At 60.7% G+C, this 14,923-nt stretch overlaps 1 protein-coding gene across 1 annotated transcript in view; it reads left to right on the top strand.

The window, feature by feature from the left end:
- The window catches only part of CELF3 (CUGBP Elav-like family member 3), a gene marked incomplete in the record, with an annotated part of 39,742 nt that overhangs the window by 14,067 nt on the left and 10,752 nt on the right, over window positions 1–14,923 (top strand). The window contains 1 exon segment of the mRNA XM_034756825.1: window positions 14,072–14,120. Within this exon segment, the coding sequence (XP_034612716.1) occupies window positions 14,072–14,120 (49 nt within the window).

Genomic DNA, 14,923 nt, shown 5'->3' with positions numbered 1-14,923 from the left:
AAAGGTCTTGAGGCGTCTAACTCCCCACCACTGCCCCGCATCTGCCACTGATCCTGCCGGCCACCCCCCGGGTGCGGTCCCAAGGGCTTTAAGCCGTTGGGGCACAGACGCCGTCCCTTTGTTAGGGCCTCTGGATGGCAGCTTGGTTCTAAACACCAATGAGGATCTGGGCCTCTCTGGGCCACCACTCCCTTGTGCACAACAGCCCTTCCCTGCCCCACAGAGCGGCATGAGGATCCGTGCACTAAAGGCTGGGCAAGGCGCCAATATGCCAGGGGTGGGGACCTGGCAAAGACAGAACTGAGGCCTAGTTTGCCCCAGGGCTTTCGATCCTCTCCTGGGTGTGATGCCGACCCTTCTAGGGACTGCCAACCCCTGGGGAAGCCAGGGAGCCGTATGGGACGCTCCCCAACCCCAGGCAGGCGGTGAGCAAATGCCAGAGCCCCGACTTCCTTTGGACCCCGCGATGGTGACGGGGCTTGGCCTGTCAACAGCCGGGTCCAGGACCTCAGCTGAGCAGGCCGCGTTGCCTTGGCTTATTGATGGAAAGTCACAAAGGCCGAAGGTCTCCCCCCGCCCTGGAGGCCTGACCCCCCAGTCTGGCTCCCCATGTCCAGGAGGGGGGCGGTTTCCATACAGAGGGTGACTTGAGATTTCTTCCCTTCCGTGAATGGGGGGTGGTGAACTGGGGACCCCAGCCCTGCCCGGGAGCAACGCCCTGCAGGGGGGACTAGTAGGGAAGCAGGAGCTGGCTGAGGAAGTGCCCGGGATGCCAAGGGCGTGGCCGGGGAAGGTCTCCCATCCCTCGGAGAACAACCAGGGCAAATAATAACGCCCCTCCGTGCCTCCGTGTGGGAAAAACAAGCCTGATGGACCCACGGTGCCAGGCTGGGAGGAGCGAGGCTGCCTGGCATCTCCATAGCAACCCTCGCGGGCATCTCCCACCAAGCCACCAGCTCCACCGGGAGCGGATTTGCTCCCTCCACATCTTCCCACCCCATTGTGCCACGCTCGAAAGAGAGGGCGACATCTCCTGATTGTCCTCCCCCCGTCCACTAGCTTCCCCTCATCCCCCCCGCCGCACAAACACAGAATCCAAGTGTATTTTGCCTGGGGAGGGAGGAGGCCAGATACTTTGTTTCTTGCCTCCTCCCTTCTGAATGTTGGGAGCAGATGCTGCAGAGCGGGGGCTTTGTCTCCGGAGATTCCCTTTATTCTGTTTTTTCCGCCCCCTTTCGCCACCTGCTTTTCTTCCCCGGCCCTTTATGTGCCGGTGGATTGCCGCGTGCGCCTGTGTCTGATTGGGATTGGAGTGTGTAGCCATGGTGCTGGGAGTGCAGCCTTTGGGTGTGTGTTTCCCTCTGTGTGTGTGTGTGTGTGTGTGTGTGACTGTGTGTGTCAGGCATGGACACGGTTCTCTGTAGCTTTTAGCCGTTATAACACACTTTAAGTCAACATTGCCCTGCCCCGTGTGTTAGCACCTGTGCAAAATAGGCATGAAACGCCATGTGTTACACCCATTTGGGGTAAGTGGCCGGGCCTGGTGCAGGGCGATGGGGAATCAAAGCACGTGGCACGCGATCGCATGCGTGTTTTTAGCGTGTGTGCGTCTTTTGCCCACATCTTACAGCTGCTCCGGGTGTGTGCGCGTCTGTGTTTTCTGTGTCTGGCGGGGATTGGATTCTCAGGGTGCGTCTGTTAGCCCAGGCCGCTGGGTGTGTCTCGGTGAATGTGGGGGGGATTTAGTGCGTAGCATTGCTAGCAGGTGTGTGTATGTAACCCTGGGGTGACTGTGTGTCACGGTTGGGTCCCCGCTGGGCTGACCCACAGGCGATGGGAATTGTTACCCCCCTTCTACGCAGCTTGCTCTTAGCGCTAGCTCAGGCCCAGGTGTTTCAGCCAAGATGGTGACCATCACAGGGTGCTCCTCTTGGTGCATCTGTGGCCGCTGTCCCGCTGCAGGGCATGATCCCCAGGGAGCAGCCCCCACACCATAGGGTCCCTGAGGGAGGGAGAGATATGGTGGGTTTTTAATCCCCCCCCCCAGACACTGGCATCTTGGCTCTGCACTGTGCCCCCCTTTGCCCTCTTGTGCCATCATTTCGAGTGTGCAAAGGGGGTGTAAAGCAGTGCCCAGCCCAAATGCCCCCCCCTCGCACATTGGGAGCAACGGGACACCTGCTTTGCACAGGTGTGAATGATGACCCCACAGGCGAGACAGACCCTGGAGTCACTGCTCGTCTCTAGACCCCAAGTTCTAGGCTCCATGCACCAGGCTTCTGGGTCGCTCTCCCCCTGCAGACCTCAGCTTATTGTAGGGGAGGGGAGGGAGGCCGAGACCCTGGCAGGAGGGGTTGTGAAATACCAAGTGGGGAGGAATCCAGGACAATGATGGGGATCAAGGTGGCATCTGCATACTGTGCTTAGAGCCCCCCCCCCACACACACACACACACCCCGCTCTAACCACTAGACACCTCTCCCTTCCCATGGCTGGGAAGAGAACCCAGGAGTCCTGACTCCCAGCTCCCCACTCTAACCATTAGATGCCATTCACCTGCCAGAAATAGGAGTAGAACCCAGGAGTCCTGGCTCCCGTTCCCTCCATCTATAATTCCTCGACCGCACTCCACTACCAGAGCTGGGGACAGAACCCGGGAGTCCAGCCTCCCAGCCCCCCTGCTTTACCCACTAGACCCTACACCCCTCCCAGAGCTAGAGATAGAACCCTGGCGTCCTGGCTCCCAATCCCCCACCCCCAGCATTCCCCACCTTCACCACTAGACTCCACTCCACTCCCCTCCCAGAGCTGGAGACGGAACCCAGGAGTCCTGCCTCCCAGACCCTCCCCCCTGCCCTCTAACCCACAGGATCCCAGTGGTGCATCTGCCACACTTTTCCCTAGTCAAGGCTGTGGGATGTGTGTGTGTGTGTGTGTGTCCATTTGCAGGGGTCTGCTCTGCTGTTTCCCCCCCACCCCTCTTCCATCCCCCACCTCTTCTCCATCCTGTCCCTTTCCCCATCGCACCAGCTTTATTGTTCCTGTCTCGCTCTCTGTCTCTTCGGTTGATTTAAAGGCGCTCCCCCCCTCCTTGGCCCGGCAGCTGTTGCCCGGGCAGGTCAGGGTGCCTGGCGCCGCCCCCTCTCCCAGGGCAGGTGGTCCCGGGTCTGGGTGTCATAGGTGAGAGGCTGTGTGCTGGCTGGGGGAGGAAGGGCTTGAATTTTCAGTCCTTGCAGGGGGGTCTCTATAACCACTATGTGTGCAAGCAAGCTGTGCCCATGTAAGGATGCACATGCATGCAGGGGTACATGTATGACCATTTGCACCTGTATGCGTGTGGGGATGTATATGCAGGTGCCTGGTCGCGTGTGCGGCACACGTGTGCAAAGGGATGCTGCATGCCTTTGCGCCTGCGTACGAGCGGAGGCGCGTGCTGGCACCTGCAGGGCGTGTGTGTGTCTGTGAGGGAGGGCACGTGCACGCATGTGCGTTTGTGGGAGGGCAGGAGAGGCGTGTGCATGTGCCGGGGGAGGCGTGTGTGTTTGTGCATACGTGCAGGGGATCCGTGTGCGTTTGCACATGCGGGCAAGCGGATGGAACCCTCCAGGGCCGAGCTCTGGGGACCAGGAGCGTCCTGCTGAGTCTTTCCACTCGAGTTTGCTGGGTCTCAGCCCACATCATAGCTGGAGGGTCCACATTTCCCGAGCCCACCTGGGCACTGACTGGCCCCCTGGTTGGCATCCCTGCCTGAGAGACTGCCATATCCTGGTGCCACCTGCTAGGCAGTGCCCTGGCTCAACTGAACCGTGGGTGGCAGATGTGCCCGTCACCGCAGCCTATGGGAGCGGTGGGTGAAGGGACCTGGCACGGGCAGGTTGCCTTTTGTTTGGGGAGGCTGCGGGTGCCCAGCTGGGTTATAAATAGCCCCTTCTGTTCCTGGCGGGGCGTGGACACCAGGAGCCCCGTAGCTAGGTAACCAGCAGGCAGATAATGACTCGTTGCCAGGTAAACATGGGCTGCGGGGCAGGTGCACCGGGGACAGGGGGCGGCTGAGCTAACAAAGCCCAGGGCCTTTCGGGGGGGGACTCGCCCGCAACATCTGGGAGCAACGACGCCAGCCAGTCTGTGTGTGTGTCTGGGGCCAGGTCTGCTTCTCGAGTGGCCGGCGAGGGGGGGAGGGCTGGCGGCCGCGCGGGGCCCTGTGCCCGGGCAGAGGTACATGGCGGTCTCATTTGAACATGTTCCACTCCCAGGATTCTTGACTCCCAGCTCCCCCTGGTCTAACCACTGGATCCCACTCCCCCCCTCAGAGCTGGGAATAGAACCCAGGAGTCCTGGCTCCCAGCCCTCTGCTCTAGGATATGTACAGGGATCTGTAACTCCCACGATCACTGGTTCTGGGGGACCTGCTCCCCTCCCCCTCAGCCAAGCTGGGAGGGCAGCAGATGACCCCTTTATCAGGGGGAAATTGGGCCAGGGAGAGGGGGCAGCTCTGACCCCCTCCCCACCAGCCTGACACTGCTGACCTCTGACCCCAGAAGCTTCTGAAGTCCCAAAATATCCTGCACCCCAGATGCCCTCCCACTCCCTAACATGCCCCCCTAGCCTTCACTCCTCACATCTTCTCCCCGTGCAACCCCTGAGCCCCCCCCCACCTGGCCAGCCCCCACTCGGCTCACAGTCCCCTTCCCACCACAGCTCTGTGGGATCCGGGGCGGAAGCAGCTCCCAGCGCGGCCGGCTTGTGATGCGGGGGAGCCATGGGACCTTAACTCACGCCCATTCCTACCTCCCGCCCGGCTGGCCCCCTCCCCGGCTATGGGAGGGGGGCTGGGGCCACGTGGGCTCGTTCCTGGCTCCGTTTCCACTAATGCACTGGCTGGTGGTGTGCAGCTGCACTGGGGTTTTCCCGATGGCCAATTCCTGTAACCAGCGCATGCCCCCTCCCTGCCCTGGTGCAAGTCAGGATTGAGGGGCACTGTCAGAGCTGTGTGGGTGGGGTGCCCAGGGCTGGGCTAGCAGGGGGCTGCGGGTCGGGATTGAGGGGCACGGCAGAGCTGTGTGGGTGGGGTGCCCAGGGCTGGGCTAGCAGGGGGCTGCGGGTCGGGATTGAGGGGCACCAGCAGAGCTGGGGGAAGGGAAGCCTAGGACTGGGATAGGAGGGGGCTGCGGGTCGAGATTGAGGGGCACCGGCAGAGCTGGGGAGCACAGGGCTGGGATAGCAGGGAGCTGTGGGTCGGGATTGAGGGCCACCGACAGAGCTGGGGGAAGGGAAGCCTAGGGCTGGGATAGGAGGGGGCTGCGGGTCGAGATTGAGGGGCACCGGCAGAGCTGGGGGGGCAGGGCTGGGATAGGAGGGGGCTGCGGGTCGAGATTGAGGGGCACGGGCAGAGCTGCGGGATGGGAGGTGCCCAGGGCTGGGATAGGAGGGGGCTGCAGGTCGGGATTGAGGGGCACCGGCCGAGCTGGGGCACGGGAAGTTTGCACAGCTCTTCTACCCCAGACGCCTCTCCCCGGCCAGCGCTAACCACTTCCCATTCCCACCACAATTCCCCCCCGAGCGCTGAACCATGTCTCCAGACAAAGGGCGGCCTGGGATCTGGGGTCTGGGTTCAGATTCACTGGGGCTGAGGATCCAGGCGGATCTGCTGGGATCTGCTGGGATCCTCCCCCGGGATCACTTGATCTTGGTTCACTTTGTTGTAGCTTTGCTGGCAACTGTCACTCCTGGAGCCACCACTCGCCCCTCCCCCGGATCGGGTCCCTGAACCCACCAGCCAGACGGCGTTACCGCTGCCATCCAGCACGGGGCTCGCGCTGCATGCCGGGACCTAAGGAGCTTTAGCTTTGATTGGATAATCCCGGGATTTATGCGTGGTAAATCCCAGGCGAGGCGGGAGGGGCAGGTGGGATTTGGAGGGTGGGATTAGAACAGGCAGCTCCTAGACAGCTGCCTTCTGATCTGGGGGGCAGGGGGATCAAGTCACTGGCACGTCCTCCGCCCGGTCTGCGCTGGCCAAAAGCCACCCCCGCGAGGAGGCCAAGCCACCCAGCTCCACCCTCACTCAGAGGCTGGCGAGGCAGCTCTGAGATTGCCCAGTGACTGGGGCCTCTGCTTTTGTGCATAGCAGCTCAGAACCGTCTGCCTCCAGGTCACGAGTCCCATTCCTGCTCAAGACACCACTGTGCAAATAAGGGGACTGGGAAAACCCCAAGGATCCCCTCCCTGCAAGCGGCACCGGTGGGCTCCCAGGCCAATGACGGAGCATAGGGGAGCACATGGTGCCTTGGGCTGGGGTGGGATCCGGTATGGAGCTGTGCAATCCCTTCGGGGGCTCGGAGGGGATGGGCTGAAAGCTGTAACCCCCAAAGGGCCAGTCCCTAATTTATTTCCCCTCCTCGGGGTATGTAGCGCCTTGGGGGGTTTCATTTCGAACAGTGACGGGCTCGCTAGTGGGTTTGGTCAGTACAATCATTGCGCTCTCCTCTCTGGTTAATAAGGATCGGGGAATTTTCCCCTCCTGGCTGAGGGCGTCAGGCTCTCAAATCTGGATTCCCGGGCAGTGGCCCATGCCCCCCTGGTTCCACAATGCACCTGGGCAGCTTGCCAGTTCTGCATGGGGTTGGGGATCGAAGGGAAGCACATTTCTCCCTGGCCCAGCAGTGGTGGAGTCATGCCCCGACGCGGGAGAGCTGGGGAGTTTGTAGCTAACGCCCATGAAACTGCCCAGCACTTCCTCGAACCCAGCCGCCGGCTCCGAGTCTCCTGTGCCAAGCTCTCCATCCTAGGATGGCATTTATTACCATGGCAACCGTCGCTCAGCCAGTTGCCCTAGTTACAGAGGGGATGGTCTTGGCAGCATAGCAACAATTACCCCATTGCATGTCTCTGTTCAGGGGTTTATCATCAGTTTGTCATAAACCGTGACCAAGATCAGGGCCCCGTCGTGCCGGGCGCTGCCCAGACCCGGAGTAACTGAGATCAGGGCCCTGTCATGCCAGGCGCTGCCCAGTCCTGGAGTAACCGAGATCAGGGCCCCGTCGTGCCGGGCGCTGCCCAGACCTGGAGCTCCCTGGCTGAATAGACACAAGTGGGAGAGGAGACTGACGCCCAAAGAGGAGAAATGATTTGCCTGTGGTCAGTGTCAGTCCTGGAATTGAACCCAGGCATCCTGCTCGTAGCCCAGTGCCCTCCCCACTAGCCACAGCTGCCTCTCCTTTAGCATCTCCCTCGTCTCGCGGCTCCCAGGTGCTGGCCACGCCGGGGCTCAGCTCCTCAGCTGGTGGCAACAGGGGCCGCTTTGCGCCAGCCGAGCTGTTAGGACGCTGGCTCAGTCCTGGATCTCAAGGCTTGGCCAGGTGGGATCTGGTCAGAGAGCCGTGGCTTGGCTCGTGAGCAGAGACCGGGGCCCTGCTGGGCTGGCTGTCCCCCGAGCTAGCTGCGAAGAGTAGAGGGAACCGCTCCGGCTGGCTAGTCTGAGCTGCTGCCTGGCCCAGCCAGAGTCTCTCTCAAACCCCAGGTCGGTCACACAGGCAGCCTGGCCACAAGCAGCACCAGGCCTCAGCCAGTCCATGCCGGGATTCGAACCTGGGTCCTCCGTCGCGGGACGCCACCGCCCAGCTCCCGCCAGCCCCGTGTGGCCCTGGGAGCCTGGCTCCCATTTCCAGCCCCTAGTGGGACCCCCTGCCCCTCCCTCCCCCCAAGTGTCTCCTGCAAACGAAGGGGAGGAGGAGCTAAGCCTGGCCCTGTTTTCATTCTCGCTAGGCCCCCACCCCAGTTAAATTAACCCTGAGGAGCCCACTGGCCCATGGCTGGGAGTCCCCCAGGCAGGAGCAGTGTCCCCCCCCCCTGCACTTAGAAGATGTCTGAAGCCCAGGCCAGGCAGTGTGGCCAGAAGCCCCCCACCCCAGGTGGCCAAAGGACATATCACCCACAGGGGTGTGGGTAATCACCGCACAATCCCCCAAGCAAGCGGCACTGGCAGGGTCCAGAGGCGCGGCCGGGCCACGCTCCTTTTCACCGTGCTGCTGATTCCAGCAGCTGGGGGCGGGGGCAGCTGCCTGGCCTCTCCTGTGCCCTCGGGACTGCTCCCCAAGGACAGAGGGGCTCCCCCACTGGCGCCAGCATCCAGAGGGGGGCCCCTGAGACTGCAGGGCTTGCCAGGGTTGGCTCAGCCCCGGTGCATCTTTCAGTACAAATGAAGCCCTGGGTGAGCCCCCGTGCCCGTGCCCCAGCACGATGCCTGTCCTGCAGGGCACTGCCCTGGTGCGGGGGCTGGCTGCCACGACGGGGGCATTGGAAGGGACTTCCAAAGATGCTGATGGTCTCTGCGGTATCGGAGGGCTCTGGCTTCAGCTGCCTAGATCCTGAGCGCCAGCCCAGTGACCCTCTGGGGTGGCTGGGCCCAGCGCCAGCCACAAATATATCCAGGGTGGTGCACGGCAGGGTGTTGCTGTGTTAAATATAGGCCCCGCCCCAACCTAGAGCCAGCCGCATCTCTGTGCCAGGCAAAGGGCACCTAGGCCTTGTGCCCCGCCCCAGAGACGTCTAGCAGAGCTGGGTGAGCCATCCTTATATAAACAGCTGCCCCACCCCAGAGGTGGCTGCATCTCAGTGCTGGGCAAAGGAGCCCAGTATTAATAGTTCCCCATGCCCCACCCCAGAGGTGGCTGCATGTTGCTGTCAGGTGAAGGGTACTTGGTACCTTTATAAGCAGCCCCTGCACCCCACCCCAGACATGGCTGCATCTCAGCACCAGGTGAGGGAGGCCTCTATAAACAGCTGCCAGGGGATGGCTATTTAGCGGGGTTGGGGGGGGGGGGTATTTCTGCCTTTTCCCCTTGGGACTTCCCCCTCTACCTCTCACTTGAATATTTTGGAGATTTTAACCCCCTCCCCCCCAACCCTTTGTTTTTCTTCCCCTTTGCTCAAATTGTTCCCCCACCCTGGGGTTGTTTATAAAGATAAATGGTGATGTCAGCGTGGTTACTAGGTAACGCAGTGGGTAAATTGGGGATGAGTGGGCGGTTGCCATGGTTCATATTCTCTGGTTGCCATGGTTACCGGGCATCTGCTGCTTTTTTCTCCCCCTGGCGTGACGGCCCCGCGAGGTGAGGTTGCGATGACTTTGTCATGGACGCAGAAAGCGACGCGGCTCGTGGGGGGGGCGGGGTGTGTGGGGGGCGCCCCAAAACCCCAACCTGGGCCTTGAGCCTTCCCTGTGACGTGAGACGCCTGAGCAGGGACATCCCTGGTTATTGCAATTAATTCCCCTTCCTCGTCAGCCCCCGAGTTCCCGGCTCGTTGTAAAGCCCACGGCTAATCAGCTGATTCATGCCAAGAGCGCCAGCTATGGAGGCTCGCATAGCCCCGCCCCACTGCCCTGACCCCTTTAGCGGCGCCCCACAATGCCGGCCTGCAGAGAGCTGCTCGTGCAGAGCCCCGTATGCTTTGGTCTTGGGAGGGTGCGAAAAGCAGCTGCCGGGACAGGACACAATGCAATGGGGCTCAGGGCTTGCACCTTAGCTGGCTCCCTGGGATGTACAGCCACAGGCCGACCCCGGCTCGGGGAGCAGCTCCCCGGGGTGCAGCACCAGCCCCTGCCGGCGGTGTTGTGCTGATGGGTCTCCGGCACGGCTGTGGGTCTTGACTCAGCAGATCTAGCATGGCTGATCCTGCCAAAGCCATCGGCAGCCCCAGCGCTGGGGGACAAGGCCGGCTGGACGGCCCTGGCCGACGTCTCCCCCCAGCCCTCACCTCCAGAGACACCCACCCGCAATGCCCTACCCGTAGTCAGTCTATGTGGGCACCAGGAGTGGGGATTTTGGCTGGCTGCTTGGGGACCGACCTCTGTCTCTATGGGGCTATGCCCCCATGCGCCGTGGAGCATAACCCTGCAGTGATTCACTGGGGCTGGCGGTTGGCATGGGTGGGGTGTCCACATCCCAGCCACAAGGGTGTTATAATGGGTAAGGGATCCCTGTCTAAACAGCCGCCCCACCCCAGAGGTGGCTGCATCTCAGCTCTGGGCCCTGTGCTCCCAGAGAACCCAAACCCTGCTTGGGGGAGAGCAGCAGACACATCCAGTTCAAATCCAGCTCAGGGCAGTGGTGCCAGCCCTGGTGAAATGGGAGTTGTGGGCCTGTCTCTGTCTGGTTCCCCATCACCCCAGTTTCAGGAGGAAGCGTGGTGTGGTGTTGTGTGGTGTTGCCTAGTGGTTAGGGCATGTCCCTGGCACTTCAGAGAGTTGAGTTCTATTCCCACCTCTGCTGGGTGACTGTGGGCAAGTCCCTTCCCCACTCTGTGCCACAGTTTCCCCTTGTCTATTCAGGCTGCGAGCTCTTTGGGGCAGGGGCTGTGCTCAGCTGAGGCATCCAGATGCTACCGTCATGCACTTTCGAATAAAGAAAGACCTGCCCAGAGGGCTTCAGGGGGAACCAAGCTGCCCTCTTGCCCCCTCGAGGTGGATCAAGGCTAGGGTGGGAGGGCAGCCTGGGAACTTTGGCATTAGGCATACGCCGAGGCCTTTGATCTCTAGGTCAGTCCTGCCAGGACCACATTCCCGATGCGCTAAATGGGGCTGAAAACTCAGGGACGCTGCCCCTCTGTGGGCTCGGCCCCTGTGCCCGGTTGCCAGCGTGCGTGCCCGACTCAGGGCGCCACGCCACTCTGAAAAGCCCCGGCTCCTTGGGATGCTGCCAGACCCTGTTGGTTTTTTACCATGAGAGGAAAAAGCGGTCCCCATGTGGCACCGGTTGCTGTGGCAACCAGAGATAACCTGGCAACAAAGCAAGGCGGGAGGCTGTGGAGGAAGATGCAGGGCAGGAGAGCTGGGGCGTGTTTTCTCTTGCTGGGCGGGCAGAGGGTTGTGTCCGACGGGTTTACCTGCTCCTAAAACAGCAGTGACTGACAGGCCACTTGTGAGGAGTGTCTGGACAGGGAGCCGGGCTCTCTGGCTAAACGCTTCCCAGGGAGATATGTGCCTTCGAGATGGATGGCTGGAGAGATTAGATTAGCGGCTGGATGGACAGTTATGGATTGGCTGGAAGGACAGCTGGATGGATAGGTGGGGAGATGGATGGATGACGAGATGGACAGATGTGACAGGGAGAGGTGGATCCCACAGACAGTTAGAGCCAGCAGGCAGATAAAGAGCCCGGCTGATCTGAAAAGGGCTGGGGGTGAGGTTGCCAGACAGCCCATGTCTAGCCTGCGCCGGGCCGGCCGGTGAGACAGCGTTTGCTTTGGAGCTCGATTCAGTCTTTTTGCTGAGGAGGCCGACCGAGCGTGATGGAGGGATGCACATACACACCATCTCTGCCTGATCAATAGAGCTCAGTATCTTAGTAATAATCAATCCACTGGGCAATGAGCAGGGCTTTAATTACACTGATTGGGTGGGATCCATGCCCCCCCAGCCCCGCCCACCATGTATGTCCTTCCTGGAGAGACACAAGGTGCAAAGAGCAGGCAGAGTGGGTGGGCAATGCCCTGCCAGAAATGCCGGCTGCATCACAGGGCACCGGGATGCTGCAACATCAGGCATCGCCCCCGCGGCCTGCAGTCCCCATCCCCCAGACCCAGCCTGGGGCCAAATAGCCACGCTGGCGTCCTGGCAATGCCTCCGTCTGCCCATGCCTCTGACCAGGCTGGGAGCGTGGGAGCTGTAAGAACAGGTGCCCTCGGGCCCTATGGCTAGCGAGCAAATCCGGAGCCTTTTTCTTATTGATCTCCTGGATAAGTTGTGTTCCTGCTCACACCAGCCCTGTGTTCAGTCAGCGGAGCAGCGCTGGAACTGCACGTGGTTCCAGGTAAACGGGGAGCTGGGGCCACTGGCAGCTGGGCCCAATGACTTAGGGAAGGATGGATGGGAGGAAAGATGGCCCAGTGGTTAGAGCTCTTGTGAGTTCAGATCCCACGCTGTCCCACGCACTCCCTGCGTGACCTTGGGCCAGATCCTCAAAAGTCAATCAGGTGAGGCAGCGAACTACTGGTGCCTCAGTTTCCCCATCTGTACACTGGGGATAAGAGCCCTGCTCTGCCTCTCAGGGGTGCTGGGAGGGTCAATATAAGAAAGATGGTGACCACTCAGCTGCCATGATGACGAGCCCAGATCGGGGGGGCTAGCCCTGATTGACAGCGGTCTGAACAGACACGGACCCCTACGGTTTCAATGTGGCCTCCTGGCGTATTGTCAATTAGGCCTAAATTTCTCTCTCGAAGGCAATGGCCAGTCACCTCCATGGACGGCTGAACTGCCAGGAACGTGGGGAGAAAGGGGTGGGCCAGTGCACGGGCTGCTGGACTCGGAGCCAGGACGCCTGGGTTCCGTTCTTGCCTTGCCATGTCAACCCCGGGCCTCTGGCTGCTCCCCTGCCTGGCCATGGCGCCCACCTGCCTTCGGGATCAACGTGCTCAGGATCACAAGTGGGACCCTCACGTTGTGGCCCCCCAAACTTCCCAGCGTCTGGAGACGACGATCACCCCTGGGGTTTTGCTGGTGCAGTGGCTCCCTGGCCACTGGCTGTGGGTGTCTCTCTTCCCAGATGCCCTTGCTCCGGGCGGTGCTGGTGGGGCGACCAGGCATCCCGATATTAAAGGCTCTGTCTTATATAGGCAACTGTGCCACCACCACCCCGCGGAAAAAGGTGTCCTGATTTTTCACACTTGCTATCTAGTCACCCCACGTGCTGCGGGCAGGGGTGGGGGTTACGGTATTACCCTGCAGTGGAGGGGGGGCTGCCTCCCCTCCGCTCTCTCTGCTGGGAGCTGTTGCTTTCCTTTAATATGATTACAGATGCTTTTACAGAACTCGTCCCAGCGCCCTGCTGAGTTAATCTCGCGGTTCTGCTTTAACCCTCCCCTTGCCGGCTGGCTTTGCTCCAGGAGGGAGCCGGGTGGAGGGCTCGGCAGGGGGCGCTGTCCCCTCCCAGTCAGCGCTGGACCCAAAGCCCCAGCGTGGCTCTAGGGGACGCTGGGCTGCAGGGAGCGGGGTGGGGCATTCACTAGGGGGCGCTGTCCCCTCCCAGTCAGCGCTGGACCCAAAGCCCCAGCGTGGCTCTAGGGGGCGCTGGGCTGCAGGGAGTGGGGTGGGGCGTTCACTAGGGGGCGCTCTCTGTCAGTGGTTTTTGCTGGATACTCCTTCCCCCACCAGCTTGTGTCCAGCCAGGCCAGGCCAGCCCTGGAGCCTTTCCCCACTAGGTGACCAGGACTGCTCCGGCCCCAGGCTGGGGGGACTGGCTGGCTCAGGGGGGCTGGGAATGGGACATGGGGCCTTTCCCCTCCAGGGGGCTCCAGCTCTCATCCGGCCCCAGGGCAGGGGACTTGGGGCCTCGGGAAATGGGGACACGGGGCCGTTGCCCCCAGTTCAGTTCCAACCCTGGCTGTTTGGTGAGTCTCAGGTCAGTAGCCAGGGACAGGTGCTTGGCTGGCAGCCACCGCAGAGAGGCCACTCCTGGGCTGGCTACAAACCGAGCTGTCCTTGGGGCCCCTCCAGGGCAGGGCTGTGGCAATAGGTAGGGAAACTGGCCCTGTGCTGTGCAGGCCTGGCTCTCCCGGGTGTCAGGTGTGCACCTCCCACTAGATCAAATTCACACTAAATGAAGGGGAGCCAGGACTCCTGGGTTCCCATTCCAGCCGTGGGTGAGAGTCAGGACTCCTGGGTTCCCATTCCTGGCTGAGGGAGGGGTGTGTTATCTAATGGTTATAGCTAATGGGACTAGGCATCAGGACTCCTGGGTTCCCATTCCTGGCTGTGGGAGGGGTGTGTTATCTAATGGTTATAGCTAATTGGACTAGGCATCAGGACTCCTGGGTTCTAATCTGGGCTCTGACGTACCCGGTGACCATGTGCAAGTCACAGACACACCCTGTGCCTCAGTTTCCCCTCTGTATGATGGGATAAGGCTCTCCCTCTCTCTCTCTCTAAGAGGGGCTCATGCCTCGTTGTTGGGGGTGTGTGGGGTCTGGCTGCTGGATGGCTCCATCTCTGGGGGGGTGGCGCCCCACTCTCTGAGCCCCAGGGGCTGCCTGCACACGTCCTCAATGCCTCTCCCTTCTCTCCCCCTTGCAGATGAACCGGCCGATCCAGGTGAAGCCAGCAGACAGCGAAAGCAGAGGAGGTACCCGCCGAGCGTGGGGAGGGGGACCCCCCCAGCTACCCCTGGTTAAACCCCCATCAGAACAAAGGGGTGATTCCCTGCCCCGACAAACCCCCACCTCTTCCAGCATTGACCCCGGGCCTCCCAAACAGTCTCTGGGGACCAAAGCTAGGATCAGCTGGGGGAGGGTGTCTTCCAATAGTCCCCCCCTTCACATTCCCAGGATTTCTCACTGGGGCTTTCCCCACCCAGGGCAGGGCTAACAGTGCTCCTTGCAAATACCAGGGGGCTGGCTAGATAGATAGGTAGATAGATGGGGTATATGAGGCTAGATAGATAGATAGATAGATAGATAGATAGATAGATAGAGGGGGTGTATGGGGATAGATAGATGGATAGATAGATAGATAGACAGATAGATGGGGTGTATGGGGATAGATAGATAGATAGATTAGATAGAGGGGGTGTATGGGGATAGATAGATAGATAGATAGATAGATAGATAGATGATAGAGGGGGTGTATGGGGATAGATAGATGGATAGATAGATAGATGGGGTGTACGGGGATAGATAGATAGATAGCTAGATAGATAGATAGATAGATAGATAGATAGATAGATAGAGGGGGTGTATGGGGATAGATAGATAGAGGGGTTGTATGGAAATGGACAGATAGAAGGGGGCTGGATGGATGATGGTGTTGCCCCATCTCCGTGTATCCCTGAGTGGGTGCCCAGTGGGGAGAGGGGTGAAGCCCCCACGATAACTCTCCGAGTCCCATCAAGTTTTGCATAAAATCTTTGTTTGTTTTCTAACTATCCCT

Source organism: Trachemys scripta, chromosome 24, assembly GCF_013100865.1.
Source record: "Trachemys scripta elegans isolate TJP31775 chromosome 24, CAS_Tse_1.0, whole genome shotgun sequence".
Classification (NCBI taxonomy): domain Eukaryota; kingdom Metazoa; phylum Chordata; order Testudines; family Emydidae; genus Trachemys; species Trachemys scripta.
The sequence above is the reverse complement of the archived record's forward strand: the minus strand, read 5'-3'. Positions and strand labels throughout refer to the sequence as shown.